At 40.5% G+C, this 18,488-nt stretch overlaps 1 protein-coding gene across 4 annotated transcripts in view; it reads right to left on the reverse strand.

The window, feature by feature from the left end:
* The window catches only part of LOC135511889 (regulator of G-protein signaling 17-like), a 36,952-nt gene that overhangs the window by 7,508 nt on the left and 10,956 nt on the right, over positions 1-18,488 (reverse strand). For 3 of the 4 annotated variants that reach the window (XM_064933398.1, XM_064933397.1, XM_064933400.1), the window contains 2 exons: positions 13,346-13,476; positions 2,381-2,452 (listed from right to left, as the gene is read on the reverse strand). In XM_064933398.1, coding sequence (XP_064789470.1) covers positions 2,381-2,452; positions 13,346-13,476 — 203 coding nt within the window. Of the gene's footprint in view, positions 1-2,380; positions 2,453-13,345; positions 13,477-18,331; positions 18,396-18,488 lie in introns of those variants that run through there. The other variant, XM_064933399.1, reaches the window with a different exon arrangement.

Here is an 18,488-nt window from a genome sequence, read left to right on the forward strand (position 1 = left end):
CCCAAGGAGCACTGTGCAAGCGATAATATTGAAATGGAAGGAGTATCAGACCACTGCAAATCTACCAAGACCTGGCCGTCCCTCTAAACTTTCAGCTCATACTAGGAGAATACTGATCAGAGATGCAGCCAAGAGGCCCATGAACACTCTGGATGAACTGCAGAGATCTACAGCTGAGGTGGGAGACTGTCCATAGGACAACAATCAGTCATATATTGCACAAATCTGGCCTTTATGGAAGTGGCAAGAAGAAAGCCATTTCTTAAAGATATCCATAAAAAGTGTCGTTTAAAGTTTGCCACAAGCCACCTGGGAGACACACCAAACATGTGGAAGAAGGTGCTCTGGTCAGATGAAACCAAAATTGAACTTTTTGGCAACAATGCAAAACGTTATGTTTGGCGTAAAAGCAACACAGCTCATCACAATGAACACACCATCCCCACTGTCAAACATGGTGGTGGCAGCATCATGGTTTGGGCCTGCTTTTCTTCAGCAGGGACAGGGAAGATGGTTAAAATTGATGGGAAGATGGATGGAGCCAAACACAGGACCATTCTGGAAGAAAACCTGGTGGAGTCTGCAAAAGACCTGAGACTGGGACGGAGATTTGTCTTCCAACAAGACAATGATCCAAAACATAAAGCAAAATATACAATGGAATGGTTCAATAATAAACATATCCAGGTGTTAGAATGGCCAAGTCAAAGTCCAGACCTGAATCCAATCGAGAATCTGTGGAAAGAACTGAAAACTGCTGTTCACAAATGCTCTCCATCCAACCTCACTGAACTCGAGCTGTTTTGCAAGGAGGAATGGGGAAAAGAATTCAGTCTCTCGATGTGCAAAACTGATAGAGACATACCCCAAGCGACTTACAGCTGTAATCGCAGCAAAAGGTGGCGCTACAAAGTATTAACTTAAGGGGGCTGAATAATTTTGCACGCCCAATTTTTCAGTTTTTGATTTGTTAAAAAAGTTTGAAATATCCAATAAATGTCGTTCCACTTCATGATTGTGTCCCACTTGTTGTTGATTCTTCACTAAAAAAAATACAGTTTTATATCTTTATGTTTGAAGCCTGAAATGTGGCAAAAGGTCGCAAAGTTCAAGGGGGCCGAATACTTTCGCAAGGCACTGTATTGTATCGGCACCTGAGCATGGTGATCATTTCATATCGTGAGGTCCCTGGCAGTTCCTAGCCTTACTAATTACCAGTTTGAACGGGAGCATCTTTGTCAGGACTTGTTTGACCTGAGAGTCATGGCTACAGGGACCCATTGAAATGTCATTAAAGGTTGGTAATTAGGAGCAATAATGTGCAGGTATTTCTGTTATTTTCATGTCTTAATCAACAAAACATTATTTCTATTATTACAGTAGGACCAGGTGATCGGACCAGAAATCCATGGAGCTAGAAGAACAACATGAAGAATGAGTGTTACATTTACATTACATTTAAGTCATTTAGCAGACGCTCTTATCCAGAGCGACTTACAAATTGGTGAATTCACCTTCTGACATCCAGTGGAACAGCCACTTTACAATAGTGATAACACAATAGTGTTCCAAGGTAGAGCCTAAGGTTGAATCCCGTGCCATGGCCCCAGCTGTGTGAGAACAGTATTTGGCTCACAGTTGTCTGAGCAGCCAGACAGACTACATCGTGTAAATCCGGTTGAATGCTGAAATCCAACAATACTACATATCACAGAAATAATAAGCACACAAAACACTGCAGAGCTGAACCCTATACTCTATATAATGGACCTGCTCCTTTGGGGTGGATGGAAATTATGTCCTCAGTTAACAGCTGTTTCAGTCAAATAACTGAAATCGTGGAGAGGTGGAGAGAAAATAAAACTCATGCTCTAATTGGCTAACACAGCAAACGAGTGAGCAACACACAGGAATAGATATTGACACAGCAGCAATGCAAGGAGAGAAAATTAAATGGGCCAAAGCAGTAAATTGGGCAAAATAATTAGACTACAACATTACTGGCATGAATTCTGGCAAATTTTTTGCATGCAATAATAAAATAATTTCTGGCAACCTTTCTTGAGGTAACCTGTCCTAATGTCTATGTACAATGCCTGCAAAAACAAGGAAGAACAGAAGTGACCAATGGCCATTAACTTATGTGACAACACGAAAACAAAAACTGTTGTTTTCCCTGTCTGGCACTAACACTTTAACTTGTATGTTCCTGACTGTTTTGACTGTCACATGGTTGTCTCACCCAGCTACTTTCAGTTGAATGACTAAATTGCTCTGGATAAGAGTGTCTGCTAAATGACCAAAAATGTGAAACGATATCAAAACAATTTGGTATTTTCTCAGAGACATCCTAAGGAAAAAGGCATAGCTGGCAACGTACTGCTCTTCCGTGGCTTCAATACTATCCATTTTAGTGCATGTCCGTTCGGAACCCTCCATGCGGTCCTCATTCCTGGAACAGGAGAAGCAGAAAGAGATTACTATTGCTTTCAAACAGTTTCCATATTCAAACATACTTATTCATATGGCAGTCTAAATGTTGTATCTTTGTTGAAACTACTGCCTGAGAACAGGCATGCATTCTTCTAAAAACCAGTGAAAGCTTGACATGAAAACAACCTGTGTGGGGAGTGAGGCTCCCCGCTATTTACAGTTCACAAAACCTTTACAAAATCCCTATGCAGGAAATGTACATGTTAAACACGTGTTGGATACACAATAACAAACTATTGTAACACAAATTTAATTGCAACACATTAACAATGCATTCCGCCGGTCTATCCTTTCACAAAAACCTGAAAAGCTAGTTTGGAAGTGCATTTTTTTTGTTCCTAAATAGTTAAATGTATTGGAAAGAGGTAATCAAGTCATTTCACATGCCATGCAAATGGAATGTACGCATAGCAAATTTCAGATAGGGATGTATTGGAGAAACAGCTCGTTTATATGCCACTGTGTAAATACTGCTATGCAGATTTGACTGACTTGAGCTTGGATGTAGCCTAGTATAGGCCTATTGTTTCAGCATGTGTCATACAATCATTACTTTAACACTAAACACCCCAAAAATTGTGATACACAAATAGACAGACATCCACCCCCCCCCAGCCTCCCCAAAATACCTTCAGTATCCCTGATGAAGTCAGCAAGTTGATTTAACTACACGTACTTAACAAATTAATAACAAGTAAAGAAGTGAAACCCAAATGGGATGTGTAGCCTATAAATCTACACATTTCCCAGTGTTTATCCTTCACAGTATTGAGATCTGGGCGATAAGGCGAAAATGTATCAAAGTTAGGGATGTAAAAAAAATATATATATTTTAAAAACACTTAATAGTATCATGAATTTTTGTTGGCCGTGTCATTTTTATTGTTTTACTTACATTGCTGCATGAGGGAGTCTGGCGCTCTAATGCTGCCACTGTGGAGGGAATGAGATGGGAGCAAACAGACGGAGGGCGAGAGGGATGCAAGGCAACTTGGCTACAGCCAAGACTAGCTAACTTGTAGCAGCTACAACGTAATTTATCATCCCAAATAACAGTGCTTGTCTTGACTGGAGAAGCTATAGCTATCTAGGCTAATTGAGGCCACATGCTGCGCTTTCTCCCCAACCCCATTCCAATAAAACTGCCTACCAGTTGGTTGCTAAGTGTAGCCTACACTCTCATTTCGCTAACTTTAAATTTCCTAATTTCATTCCATCTTGCATTGCATTAGTGAACTCACTCCACATAGCATATTTGTCGCTTTGATTGGCTAACAAACAACAAGCTACACACAAAGGTTACCGGTCTTTTTATGGGGCGTACAGTGCACGTCAAAAACTACATTGAAAGGTTTGTTGTTTTATTAAATAAAAAAATCTAAAATGGCATGGTATATCCTTGTACAGTGCATTCAGAAAGCATTCAGACCCCTTGACTTTTTGTTACATTACAGCCTTATTCTAAAATGGAGCAAATCGTCGTCGTCCCCAATCAACACACAACACACCTTAATGACAAAGCAAAAACAGGTTTAGAAATTTGAGTTTTTTAAACAAATGTTTTTTTTAAATACAAAGACTCATATCACATTTACATAAGTATTCAGACCCTTTACATAGTATTTTGTTGAAGCACCTTTGGCAGCAATTACAGCCTCAAGTCTTCTTGGGTATGACACTAAAAGCTTGGCAAACCTGTATTAGGAGATTTTCTCCCATTTCTTCTCTGCAGATCCTCTCAAGCCCTGTCAGGATGGATGGGGAGCGTCGATGCACAGCTATTTTCAGGTCTCTCCAGAGATGTTAGATCGGGTTCAAGTCCGGGCTCTGGCTGGGCCACTCAAGGACATTCAGAGACTTGTCCTGAAGCCACTCCTGCGTTGTCTTGACTGTGTGCTTAGGATTGTTGTCCTGTTGGAAGATGAACCTTTGCCCCAGCCTGAGGTCCTGAGGGCTCTGAAGCAGGTTTTCATCAAGGACCTGTGTACTTTGCTCAGTTTGAGAGTCTTTAAGTGCCTTTTGGCAAACTCCAAGCGGGCTGTCACGTGCATTTACTGAGGAGTGGCTTCCATCAGGCCACTCTACCATAAAGGCGTGATTGGTGGAGTGCTGCAGAGATGGTTGTCGTTATGGAAGATTCTCCCAACTCCACAGAGGAACTCCAGAGCTCTGTCAGAGTGACCATCAGGTTCTTGGTCACCTCCCTGGCCAAGGCCCTTCTCCCCCAATTGCTCAGTTTGGCTGGGCAGCCAGCTCTAGGAAGAGTCTTGGTGTTTCCAAACCTCTTCCATTTAAGAATGATGGAGGCTACTGTATTCTTGGGGCCCTTCATTACTGCAGAAATGTTTTTGTACCCTTCCCTAGATTTGTGCCTCGACACAATCCTGTCTATGAGCTCTATGGATAATTCCTTCAACCTCATGGCCTGGTTTTTGCTCTGACATGCACTGTCAACTGTGGGACCTTATATAGACAGGCATGTGCACCTTTCCAAATGATGTCCAATCAATTGAATTTACCACAGGTGGACTCCAATCAAGTTGTAGAAACATCTCAAGGATAATCAATGGAAACAGGATGCACCTGAGCTCTACTTTGAGTCTCATAGCAAAGTGTCTGAATACATATGTAAATATGATATTTCAGTTACATTTTTTATACATTTTCAAAATGTCTAAAAACCTGTTTTCACTTCATCATGATGGGTGTGTAGATTGGTGAGGAAAAACATTTATTTAATCAATTTTAGAACAAGGCAGTAATGTAACAAAATGTGGAAAAAGTCAAGAAGCCAGATTACTTTCCGAATGCACTGTATGTAACAATTTCACAAGGAACGTTTTATTTAGAAAAAGCGTTTCAGTGTTAAAATAGGCCTATATATATATTTATTTATTTATTTTTGCTTCCAGAAATGATACTTGTCCCTAATCAGTATTTTTCTCAGCGATTCCCGAGGGTCTCCATTTTGAAAGCTTGCTTTCCAGAAGTTATTGTGTTAGAAAGTTAGCTAGCAGTTCTCAGCTGTTAGCAGTTTCTTACTGGCAATAACAATGGATGACTGCCATAACTGCATTATTTAATGTAACAAATCAAACATTAAAATACCCTTAGAGAAGCTACAGTAAAAATCCACACCGGTGCGTGGATCAATACATGTTTCATACCAACTGAGCTTTCAGCTCTCCTCCCCAAACAAAGCTGTACTGTATCTTTATTTGAAATGGGGGGGAAATGATGTCATCAAATGAACTGACTGATAGACTAGCTGGAGAGACCACAGCCTAAACCAATAAAAAAAGTGTCTCCTCTTATTAGCCTGGCTCTTCCAATCACAGGAACCTGGGCCTGCAGAATATGATCTTGGATCCCCATCTAATATATGGGAATTCCAACAGACACTGTCTTAAGGGAGGTGCCAAATCGCATAACAGCAGGGAAGTACAGCGGTTGACACAGACACAGGGCATAGCCATAGTCAGATTGGATTGACTTCTCCATCTCTAATAGCAGATTCCTAATGCCATGCTGCTAACTGCTTCCGCTTCAGGTATAGCCTCTTGACACAGCAGCGTCTCTCCAAGAGCTTCAGATGACGAGTTCTTCTTATGTGCTTCCGCCTCAGAGACAGTCTCTTGTAACAGCAGCGTTTCTAAGTGATGAGTAGTTCCTCTTCTTTATTTCAAAACTGTATAAATTAAACTAGCCATGGTCCAGTCAAACCTAATAAACCTAGACTATATCATATTCGTTTACAAACTACAGCCTGTGCACTTTGGGCGGCAGGGTAGCCTAATGGTTAGAGCGTTGGACTAGTAACTGGTAGGTTGCAAGTTCAAACCCCCGAGCTGACAAGGTACAGATCTGTCATTCTGCCACTGAACAGGCAGTTAACCCATTGTTCCTAGGCCGTCATTGAAAATAAGAATTTGTTCTTAACTGACTTGCCTCGTTAAATGAAGGTAAAATTAAAGAAAAGCACATTTTTGGTCCATTCAAATATCATCAAATTTAATCAGAAATACAGTGTAGACATGGTTAACGTTGTAAATTACTATTGTAGCTGGAAACGGCAGATTTTTAATGGAATACCTACACAGGCCAATTATCATCAACCATCACTCCCCTGTTCCAATGGCACATTGTGTTAGCTAATCCAAGTTGATCATTTAAAAATGGCTAATTTATCATTAGAAAACCCTTTTGCAATTATGTTAGCACAGCTACAGTAGGATTTTTTATGAATTTATTTGCAAATTATGGTGGAAAATAAGTATTTGGTCAATGACAAGTTTATCTCAATACTTTGTTATATACCCTTTGTTGGCAATGACAGAGGTCAAACGTTTTCTGTAAATCTTCACAAGGTTTTCACACACTTGCTGGTATTTTGGCCCATTCCTCCATGCAGATCTCCTCTAGAGCAGTGATGTTTTGGGGCTGTTGCTGGGCAACACACTTTCAACTCCCTCCAAAGATTTTCTATGGGGTTGAGATCTGGAGACTGGCTAGTCCACTCCAGGACCTAGAAATGCTTCTTACGAAGCCACTCCTTCGTTGCCCGGGCGGTGTGTTTGGGATCATTGTCATGCTGAAAGACCCAGCCACGTTTCATCTTCAGCAGGGTAGCCTAGTGGTTAGAGCGTTGGACTAGTAACCGGAAGGTTGCGAGTTCAAACCCCTGAGCTGACAAGGTACAAATCTGTTGTTCTGCCCCTGAACAGGCAGTTAACCCACTTCTTCTGGATCAGCCAAATAATTTGCTAGCTATCATACAGTAGACGTATATTAATAATTCTATATTTAATATAAGTAGACATGCACTCAATTGACTGTAGCGCATCTAAAGCAACCACAAGCTACAGGTGGCTGAAAACACAATCATCACGGGATGAACGAGTGACGAATTTCCGGCCAATGGTCCATTTAAAAATCATTCATTCCTCCCTCACCCATTGCCCTGCAAGTGTATACTCGTCAGACGTCATGATACATCATCAGAAGTGTCCACTTCATTTGAGGGCTGAGGGGACAGGGTGTCTTAAGACTTTTGGACCAAATCCCATATCTCAGATTGCCCAATAAAAAGAAAATATTAAGATGGGCAAAAGAGCACAGACACTGGACCAAGGAATTCTGTCTAGAAGACCAGCATCCCAGAGTCACCTCTTCACTGTTGACGTTGAGACTGGTGTTTTGCGGGTAACTATTTAATGAAGCTGCCAAGGACATTTCTAAGTGACCCAAACCTTTTGAACGGTAGTGTATGTTACTCTGAAAGCATCTACCAGTGACAGGAAATTACCACAGGAACCCCCCCACCAATCAATTGAATTGAGCCCTTCATGCAGCTAGGTTCCAGGTTGAGCACTAAGCATTCAGAAAACCCCTCTTATTCTTCATCTGTACCCATATATGGCATGTCTCTTCCGACATTTGTTATCTCCCATTTAACTGCAAGTCGCACAGTGGTCAATATTAGCAACTTCATCAAAGTATCCTTTGTGCTGATGTAATTGAGCTCACCAGCCACAGGCTCTTACACATGCTGAGCTGACTCTAAATATACATGTTCGTCACAGCTGTTTTGCATGTGATGTGAAGATAGGAATAGGCTGGCTGTTCCTAGACTAGATGAGGCCTCTATATTATTGGGGAGATTTGTGGGGGCTGCATGTCAGAAACAGGGCCATAGTTCTGTAGAACTATATTGTGGGTTCACTGTCTAAGACTGACTTGGCTGCGGTGGAGTCCTCAAGCTTGCTTTGTTCAGCCCCCATCTTCCGCTTACAGTAGGTTCAAAAGATTCAAACTAGTCACTACAAGTTTACTTCATAAGTTGGGCCCACTTCATATTAGGGCTGGGCGATATGGCCAAAATATCATATCAAGGTATTAAAAACAAAATTGGACGGCATGATGGTATTTTATGCTTTTGAATAATACATTGTACATTTGCTTTATGAGTAGTGAGTGATCCTAGAGTGGCAACACATTCTAAGTGATTTCAATGAGTCTTTCTCCATTCTCCATTCAACTTTCTGCATTTTCATAAATTTCTTTATTTCCAGCACTAATTTCAGATAATCTGGGAGGTGGCACGATATGGGCAAACAATCTAGGCCTTGTTTTTATCCACTTGCGATTTAGATCAAAATATTTGGGTGAACTGTTGGAATAATTCTATAGTTAGAATATAATAGTGGGCACTTTGAATAGTGTTGTTTGACATGACAACGAATGAAAATGGCCAGGGAGGAGTTACTGTGACATGGTAGGAACCAAAGTGTTCATAAGTGTTTCCTTGGTGACCCTATAATCTTTGGCTAAATGTAATGTTTTCTCATGCTACTTCATGTAATTAACATATTCATGCTTTTTGTATTCCTCTATGATATCGAAGATACTGTTGCACAGAAATGCTGATTTAGGTCTATACCATCAGTGGTATAATCAGGCTGTTTGGCTAATTACGTTTGCTCTGACTCAGTACATTAGCTAGCATTAGTGGCTAACACAATTTTGGCCCAACTTGCTAAGAAAAGGCAAACTAGCTGTTTGCAGATGTAAGAAACAGACGAATAGTGTAATTCATTAATTAAGAAGCGAAGTGAAAACAGCATCGTTGTCATGAACATTGTTGCATGTGCTGCACTGACCATGCAGACTAGAGGTCGACCGATTATGATTTTTCAACGTCGGTACCGATTATTGGAGGACCAAAAAAAGCCGATACCGATTAAATCGGCCGATTTTATTTATTTATTTGTAATAATAACAATTACAACAATACTGAATGAACACTTTTTAAAAACTTTAACTTAATATAATACATCAATAAAATCCATTTAGCCTCAAATAAATAATGAAACAGGTTCAATTTGGTTTAAATAATGCAAAAAAGTGTTTGAGAAGAAAGTAATATTTGCCATGTAAAATATGTGCCATGCAAAAAAGCTAACGTGTAAAAAGCTAACGTGTAAGTTCCTTGCTCAGAACATGAGAACATATGAAAGTTGGTGGTTCCTTTTAAAATGAGACTTCAATATTCCAAGGTAAGAGGTTTTAGGTTGTAGTTAATATAGTATTTATAGGACTATTTCTTTCTATACCATTTGTATTTCATATACCTTTGACTATTGGATGTTCTTATAGGCACTATAGTATTGCCAGTGTAACAGTATAGCTTCTGTCCCTCTCCTCGCCCCTACCTGGGCTCGAACCAGGAACACATCAACAACAGCCACACTCGAAGCATCGTGCTCCACAAAAGCCGTGGCCCTTACAGCACAAGGGGAATAACTACTCCAAATCTAAAAGCGAGTGACGTTTGAAATGGTATTAGCGCACACCCAGCTAACTATTTCACATTGGTTACACCAGCCATTAGGCTGATAGGCTTGAAGTCATAAACAGCACTGTGCTTGCGAAGAGCTGCTGGCAAAACTCACGAATGTGATGTTTGAATGAATGATTACGGCCTGATGCTGCTCAGTCAGACTGCTCTATCAAATCAGACTTAATTATAACATAATAACACACAGAAATACGAGCCTTTGGTCATTAATATGGTCGAATCTGGAAACTATCATTTCAGTGAAATATGGAACCGTTCGGTATTTTATCTAACGGGTGGCATCCCTAAGTCTAAATATTCTTATTACATTGCACAACCTTCAATGTTATGTCATAATTACGTAACATTCTGGCAAATCGAAAATGAGCCAGGCAGTCCAACCTGTTGCATATACCCCGACTCTGCATGCAATGAACGCAAGAGAATGACACAATTTCACCTGGTTAATATTGCCTGCTAAAATGGTTTAGTAGTTATGACTAATGATTATGATTGATTGTTTTTATAAGATAAGTTTAATGCTAGCTAGCAATTTACCTTGGCTTCTACTGCAATCGCGCAACAGGCAGGCTCCTCGTGGAGTGCAATGGTTAGAGCATTGGACTAGTTAACTGTGCAGTTGCAACTGTACGGTTGCAAGATTGGATCCCCTGAGCTGACAATGTGAAAATCTGTTGTTCTGCCCCGGAACAAGGCAGTTAACCCACTGTTCCTAGGCCGTCATTGAAAATAAGAATGTGTTCTTAACTGACTTGCCTAGTTAAATAAAAAGGTATTAAAAAAATATCTATATTTAAAAATCTGAAATCGGCGCCCAAAAATACCGATTTCCGATTGTTATGAAAACTTGAAATCGGCCTTAATTAATCGTCCATTCTGATTAATTGGTCGACCTCTAATGCAGACTGAATGCAAGTGTCTCGAGGAACAACAAATGCACTCGAGTGACAGGGGGCAGGGCTCGGTCTGTGTGTAAAGCATCATGGAGACAGAGAGCGGACAGAGATGACTCAAGTAGAGAACTATAAAAATGGACGTTACATACAGCGTATTACATTTAACAAACCAAACATTCAAATACCTCTGTAGAAGATAAAGTAAAAACCCAAACTGGTCCATGCATTAATACTGGTATTTCGTAAAATACGGTATACCGGCAAGCCCTACGTGATATTACGTGCTGCTAAAATCATTTACTTACATCATGGTAGTTTTAGAGACAGATACTATGTAGTTATAGAATATAACATTATTACCCAATAGAGGTACTGTATTTACAGGATAACACATCCTTATAGCATAAAACATCCTTATAGCATTACACATCCTTATAGTAGCCCATCTCCGCATTGAGTACCGCTTCCCATTGAAGGGTCTCAGTGCAGGTGTGCAAACCTAGGATCCTTTTGGATCATAACTATATGGACAGGAGGAACTTGTCCTGATGTGTAGAATGACAGTTACAAAACGATAGTGTTTCTCAAGTCGTTCTGCCTTTGCCTTTCTCAGGTCAGTAATTTACACTAGAGACAATGTGCAATGCAACTGACTGGCAGAACTCTCAGAAGTTGTGTTCCAAACATCAGTTGCCTCCAAACACATGACATATTCCCTCCACATCCAGGACATCAAAGAGTTTCTCAAAACACCAGTCTTCACAATAGATCATGGATGTTGGTGGATGTATTACTCCAGGCTAATATGAGAACAGACTTATTCTAAGCCCTAAAATATGATATCAAATATTATATAATTTGTAGTCTTAGAGCTTTGTTTATAACCTTTGATCAGTTTGTAAATATATTAAATTACTGTTTGCTGATTTTGTCATCGTAAACTTCACCCCCGTTATGTCAATGAAAAGGACGGCTTATGAATACAATAATTGGGATGATGTGCAAACTACAACCAATGATGTTCAGTAAAATGTACAATGTTCAATTCACATTAGCTCCACAGAAAGAGGAATAGTATTAAGCATTAGTGATGGTAAAAAAAAACGAGTTACATATTGCAATATTATTTGTGGACAACATATTTCTCGTCTCCCTTCAGCAGACACACAGTGAGCAATATGTTTGGAACAGAAATCCCAATATCGAATCACAATATACAGTACCAGTCAAAAGTTGACACACCTACTTATTCAAGGGTTTTTCTTTATTTTTACTATTTTCTATATTGTAGAATAATAGTGACCCCATGAAAACTATGAAATAACACAACGAATCATGTGTTAAACAAATCAAAATATATATGAGATTCTTCAAAGTAGCCACCCTTTGCCTTCAAGGCACACTTAACGAGCATGACTACCACAGCATTCTGCAGCAATACGCCATCCCATCTGGTTTGCGCTTAGTGGAACTGTCATTTGTTTTTCAACAGGTTAAGGGTGCCATACTGCAGCGCCAGCTGTTCCATCAGAGACTCTGGGTTCGCGCCCAGGCTCTGTCATAACCGGCCGCGACCGTGAGGTCCGTGCGGCGACGCACAATTGGCCTGGCGTCGTCCGGGTTCGGGAGGGCTTGGCTGGTAGGGATGTCCTTGTCTCATCATGAAAATACAGGTGAGACAAGATAGTAGCTACTAAAACAATTGGATACCACGAAATTGGGGAGAAAAAAGGGTCAAATTCAACAACAAAAAAACAAAAAAGATGGTTTGGGATGAGTTGGATCGCAGAATGAAGGAATAGCTCAGCATATGTGGGAACAAGGCAGTTGGAAAAGCATTCCAGGTGAAGCTGGTTGAGAGAATGGCGAGAGTGTGCAAATCTGTGCAAAGGGTGGAAGAATCTTCGAAGAATCTAAAATATATGTTTTGATTTGTTTAACACTTTTTTTGTTTAACACTTTTTTTGGTTACTATATGATTCCATTTATTTGTTATTTCATACTTCATAACTTTTGACTGGTACTGTACATAGAATCGTAAAAGTCGCAACCTATAGAATCGTATGAATAACAATACATATAGTACCATGAGTCGCAATAAATACAGTATCGTATCGGCACCTAAGTAGAGCGATAATATCGTATCGTGAGGGCTCTGGCAATTCCCGGCCCTAGTAAGCAGTAGTATATGGGAATGTGTTATTAAATTATTTCCCCATGCAGCAGATAATTGGTCTGAAACATTGTTTATGCACCCATAGTACTGAAAACACTGAGGGGAAAAATACCTACAGTATTTCAGCATTCATTACCTTGATCTCTACACAATGTGATTGGCATAAATACTGGGTGGATAAAGGCAACAATGTATGATTATTGGTCATTTTGACTTAAAGGGGGGACAACTCCCTCTAGTTTACACTAATCTTCCCCCACTTATATCAAAACATTTTTAGAGTGTGGTTGAAAGGGATGTGGTCATGAAAGTAATGTTTCTTATTCAGTCTAAAACAGGGACTTCAGGTTATTTGGAGAACCATGACCGATTGAAAATGGAGGAGACATGGGGACAGAAACCAGAAAGGGAGGTTTGACGTACCAGAGGCATTTACAACAACCACACCAGCACATGCAGCAGTTGTTGGGTCGTGGGTGGCCAGGCGCCTGGGGACGTCCTTCAATGTGTGGCTGCTGCCGCTTTCTCATGTCAACTCCGCTTAAACTTCGGGGCTGTGGAGGAAACCCAAACAAGTTGTTTAGGGACAATCATATCTTCCTCATAGATGGATGAATATCACAACATTGGTTAGGGATAGTGATGCACTGATATCACATTTTTGGCCGATACCGATATCCGATATTTTCCTTGGCGGCCCCCCTCCGATGCCGATATTGAACATTTTAGCGGCCTTTTATGCATTCCAGTACAGTTAAATAGATACACACAACGGTCTAAGGCACTGCATCTCAGTGCAAGAGGCGTCACTACAGTCCCTGGTTCGAATCCAGGCTTTCCAGGCTGTTCACCTAAATTACACTAGGCAAGTGTAAAAATGTAAGTATATCATTGTCACTACCTCCAAGAATAATGTTCTGTACTTCCACAATGACAAGGAGGTACTGTCTAGAGTTTACTAAGCCTGTATGTGAGTAAAGGGTGTATAGCCTACTAGGTCTATATGTGAGTAAAGGTTTTATAGCCTACGAGGTCTATATGTGAGTAAAGGGTGTATAGCCTACTACGTCTATATGTGAGTAAAGGGTGTATAGCCTACTAGGTCTATATGTGAGTAAAGGGTGTATAGCCTACGAGGTCTATATGTGAGTAAAGGGTGTATAGCCTACTAGGTCTATATGTGAGTAAAGGGTGTATAGCCTACTAGGTCTATATGTGAGTAAAGGGTGTATAGCCTACTAGGTCTATATGTGAGTAAAGGGTGTATAGCCTACTAGGTCTATATGTGAGTAAAGGGTGTATAGCCTACTAGGTCTATATGTGAGTAAAGGGTGTATAGCCTACTAGGTCTATATGTGAGTAAAGGGTGTATAGCCTACTAGGTCTATACGTGAGTAAAGGTTATATAGCTTACAAGGCCTGTATGTGACTAGAAGGTCTATAGCCTACAAGGCCTATATGTGAGTAAAGGGTGTATAGCTTACTAGGTCTATATGTGAGTAAAGGGTGTATAGCTTACTAGGTCTATATGTGAGTAAAGGGTGTATAGCTTACTAGGTCTATATGTGAGTAAAGGTTATATAGCTTATAAGGCCTGTATGTGACTAGAAGGTCTATAGCCTACTAGGTCTATATGTGAGTAAAGGGTGTATAGCTTACTAGTTCTATATGTGAGTAAAGGTTATATAGCTTACTAGTTCTATATGTGAGTAAAGGTTATATAGCTTACAAGGCCTGTATGTGACTAGAAGGTCTACAGCCTACTCGGTCTATATGTGAGTAAAGGTTATATAGCCTACTAGGTCTATATTTGAGTAAAGGTTATATAGCTTACTAGGTCTATATGTGAGTAAAGGTTATATAGCCTACTAGGTCTATATGTGAGTAAAGGTTATATAGCCTTGTTACGGATACAGTTATCCTGTGTGTGTATCCTGTGGGTGTGTTTCTTTTCTCTCCTTCTCCCCTCACAAGTGAAAATCATCACTCCCCAATCAGTCAACAATCAATCATCAATCAGAAGACACACCTCCTCATATTTCCTAACCTATCACAGTTCCTTCCCCATGGTTTAAAAACCCCATCATTTGTTTGTTCTAGAGCTCAATCTCTCTGTAAATGCCATGTCTGTAGGTCTCTGTGTTTCACTCTCGCTTTGTGTCTTAACCTCTCTTTTGTTTAAGCACCTCATAGCACTTTGTCATCACCTGTGAGTATTGTTTTTGGTTATGGTGTTTGTTTGTTGCTGGTGGGAAAAGGGGGAAACCAAGACAAGTCGCCCATGGGCATACACTACCCGTAGGTGAACTTTGTTTAATACACTAGTTAGAACTGGGCGGACCACCCACTGTATTTTTGGTTAGTTAGTTAGCTGTTGTTAAAGTAGGCTAGTCTAGCTTAGGGGTGTTTTTGTATACTTATTGTTTCTTTCCTTGGGTCCAGCTCAGCCCCTTTTCCTGCTCCCCCCATTACCGTGTGTTTATAAATAAACCTGGAGTTTGAGGGTAGATTTCTGTTGTCGTGGTTATTTCGTTCACACTTTTACTTTGTCACAATAATAATTTTCATGAGTTATGTTACGGGTCTCAATACCATCCCCCCTAGACTGTCGGGCCAAAAGGGATTCGTAACAAGCCTACTAGGTCTATATGTGAGTAAAGGTTATATAGCCTACTAGGTCTGTGAGTAAAGGGTGTATAGCTTACAAGAGGCGTCACTACAGTCCCTGGTTCGAATCCAGGCTTTCCAGGCTGTTCACCTAAATTACACTGGGCAAGTGTAAAAATGTAAGTATATCATGGTCACTACCTCCACATGCAAAGACGTGACCATGAGCAAAGAATAATGTTCTGTACTTCCACAATGACAAGGAGGTACTGTCTAGAGTTTACTAAGCCTGTATGTGAGTAAAGGTTATATAGCCTACTAGGTCTATATGGGAGTAAAGGGTGTATAGCCTACGAGGTCTATATGTGAGTAAAGGGTGTATAGCCTACTAGGTCTATATGTGAGTAAAGGTTGTATTTTACACTTGCCTAGTGTAATTTAGGTGAACAGCCTGGAAAGCCTGGATTACATTTTTACACTTGCCTAGTGTAACTTAGGTGAACAGCCTGGAAAGCCTGGATTCGAACCAGGGACTGTAGTGACGCCTCTTGTAAGCTATACACCCTTTACTCACATATAGACCTAGTAAACTATACACCCTTTACTCACATATAGGCCTTGTAGTCTATAGACCTACTAGGTCTATATGTGAGTAAAGGTTATATAGCCTACTCGGTCTATATGTGAGTAAAGGTTATATAGCCTACTAGGTCTATATGTGAGTAAAGGTTATATAGCCTACTCGGTCTATATGTGAGTAAAGGTTATATAGCTTACTAGGTCTATATGTGGATAAAGGGTTTTCAATACTTACCCTACGAAGTCCGGAGCCAATCTGATAATGAATTGCACCCACCTGGTGTCCCAGGTCTAAATCAGACCCTGATTAGAGGGGAACATTGAAAGAAATGCAGTGGAACTGGCTTCGAATTCCAAGGTGTAGTTTAAGGGCTCTATAGCCTACTAGGCCTATATGTGAGTAATGGGGAAGAAAACAAGCTAGCCTAAAAGGTTGCAGCGCAATAACTGTGTGAAATTGACTACAGCTCAGCGTAACAACACATCTGCCACGCTGGTCCTTAACACTTGGGCTTAGTCCCCTCCTGTACTCCCTGTTCACCCACGACTGCATGGCCAAGCATGACTCCAACACCATCATTCAATTTGCTGACAATACAACAGTGGTAGGCCTGATCACCGACAACAATGAGACCTGGCAGTGTGGTGCCAGGACAACAACCTCGCTCTCAATGTGAGCAAGAGGAAGGAGCTGATTGTGGACTATAGGAAAAGGAGGGCCGAATATTAACATCGTCGGGGTTGTATTTTATTTTATTTTTTTTACCTTTATTTAACTAGGCAAGTCAGTTAAGAACAAATTCTTAATTTCAACGACGGCCTAGGAACAGTGAGTTAACTGCCTGTTCAGGGGCAGAACGACAGATTTGTACCTTGTCAGCTCGGGGGTTTGAACTTGCAACCTTCCGGTTACTAGTCCAACGCTCTAACCACTAGGCTACCCTGCCGCCCCAGGGAGCAGGTCAAGTTCCTTGGTGTCCACATCACCAACAAACTAAGTTGGTCCAAACACACCAAGACAGCTGTGAAGAGGGCACAACAAAACCTATTCCTCCTCAGGAGGCTGAAAAGACTTGGCATGAGTCCCAAAGGTCTACAGCTGCACCATCGAGAGCATCCTGACCGGTTGCATCACCGCCTAGGATTGCAACTGCTCGGCATCTGACTAAGGCACTACAGAGGGTAGTGCGTATGGCCCTGTACATCACTGGGGGCAAGCTTCCTGACATCCAGGACATATATACTAGGCGGTGTCAGAGGAAGCCCAAAAAGTTAACAACTCCAGTCCCCAAAGCCATAGACTGTTCTATGGGCTACCTCATGGAAAGTGGTACTGGAGCACCAAGTCTAGAATCAAAAGGCTTCTTAACAGCTTCTACCCCCAAGCCATATAAGACTGCTGAAATATGAATCCACCCAGACTATTTACATTGACTGACCCCCCCCCCCCCCCCATTTGTTTTTACATTGCTGCGACTGGCTGTTTATCATCTATGCATAGTCACTTTACAAATTACCTCCACTAACCTGTACCTCTGCACATTGACTTGGTACCGGTACCCCCTGTATATAGCCTTGTAATTGTTATGTACATTTATTGTGTAACTTCTTGATTGATAAAAAATATATATATATATTTTTTTTTTACATTAGTTTATTTAGTAAATATTTTTTTATACTCCATTTCTTAAACTGCATTGTTGGTTAAGGGATTTTAAGTAAGCATTTCACGGTAAGGTCTACCTACACCTGTTGTATTCGGCGCATGTGACAAATACAATTTGATTTGAATATCTCCATTGTGAGAGCCAACAAAAGTAGGATACAAAGTCAAATGTTTTACTTCCTATCAAGCACATTCGGTCAACCAACCAAAAAAATTAGGAGCCTATTGGGAACATCCCTAGTAAATAAGACGAGCAAACTTAAAAAGATGTGAGCCAACAATGAAAACATTCAGGTACAATCACCACTATTATTAACATCCTGATCCTGAATGGTACAATAATGCTGGTTTCAAATCAATCCCAAAGAACAGATTATAATTATCATAATCTGGGTGTGGAGCACGAGCCCCAAGTAGTAAGAGAGATTATATATTTGGGCTAACATTCAAAAATTCATTTCCTCTCTGCCCTCATTTAATCTCTCCTGTGATTCTACTTCACTACTTTTAAACTTTTCTTTTGAATACAAAAACGATTAAATAAAGGATCATCTTACCTGCAAAGTCATCATTCAACTTTTGCTCCTTATTTATGGACACTATCAATGATCAGTGGGGAGGTTTCCTGTCTCTCTGAGTAGCCTAAACTTTAACATACATGATGATATATGGACCAATAGGCCAAATATGCAAATCCTGAGTTGACCACTTGAG

Source organism: Oncorhynchus masou, chromosome 24, assembly GCF_036934945.1.
Source record: "Oncorhynchus masou masou isolate Uvic2021 chromosome 24, UVic_Omas_1.1, whole genome shotgun sequence".
Lineage (NCBI taxonomy): Eukaryota > Metazoa > Chordata > Actinopteri > Salmoniformes > Salmonidae > Oncorhynchus > Oncorhynchus masou.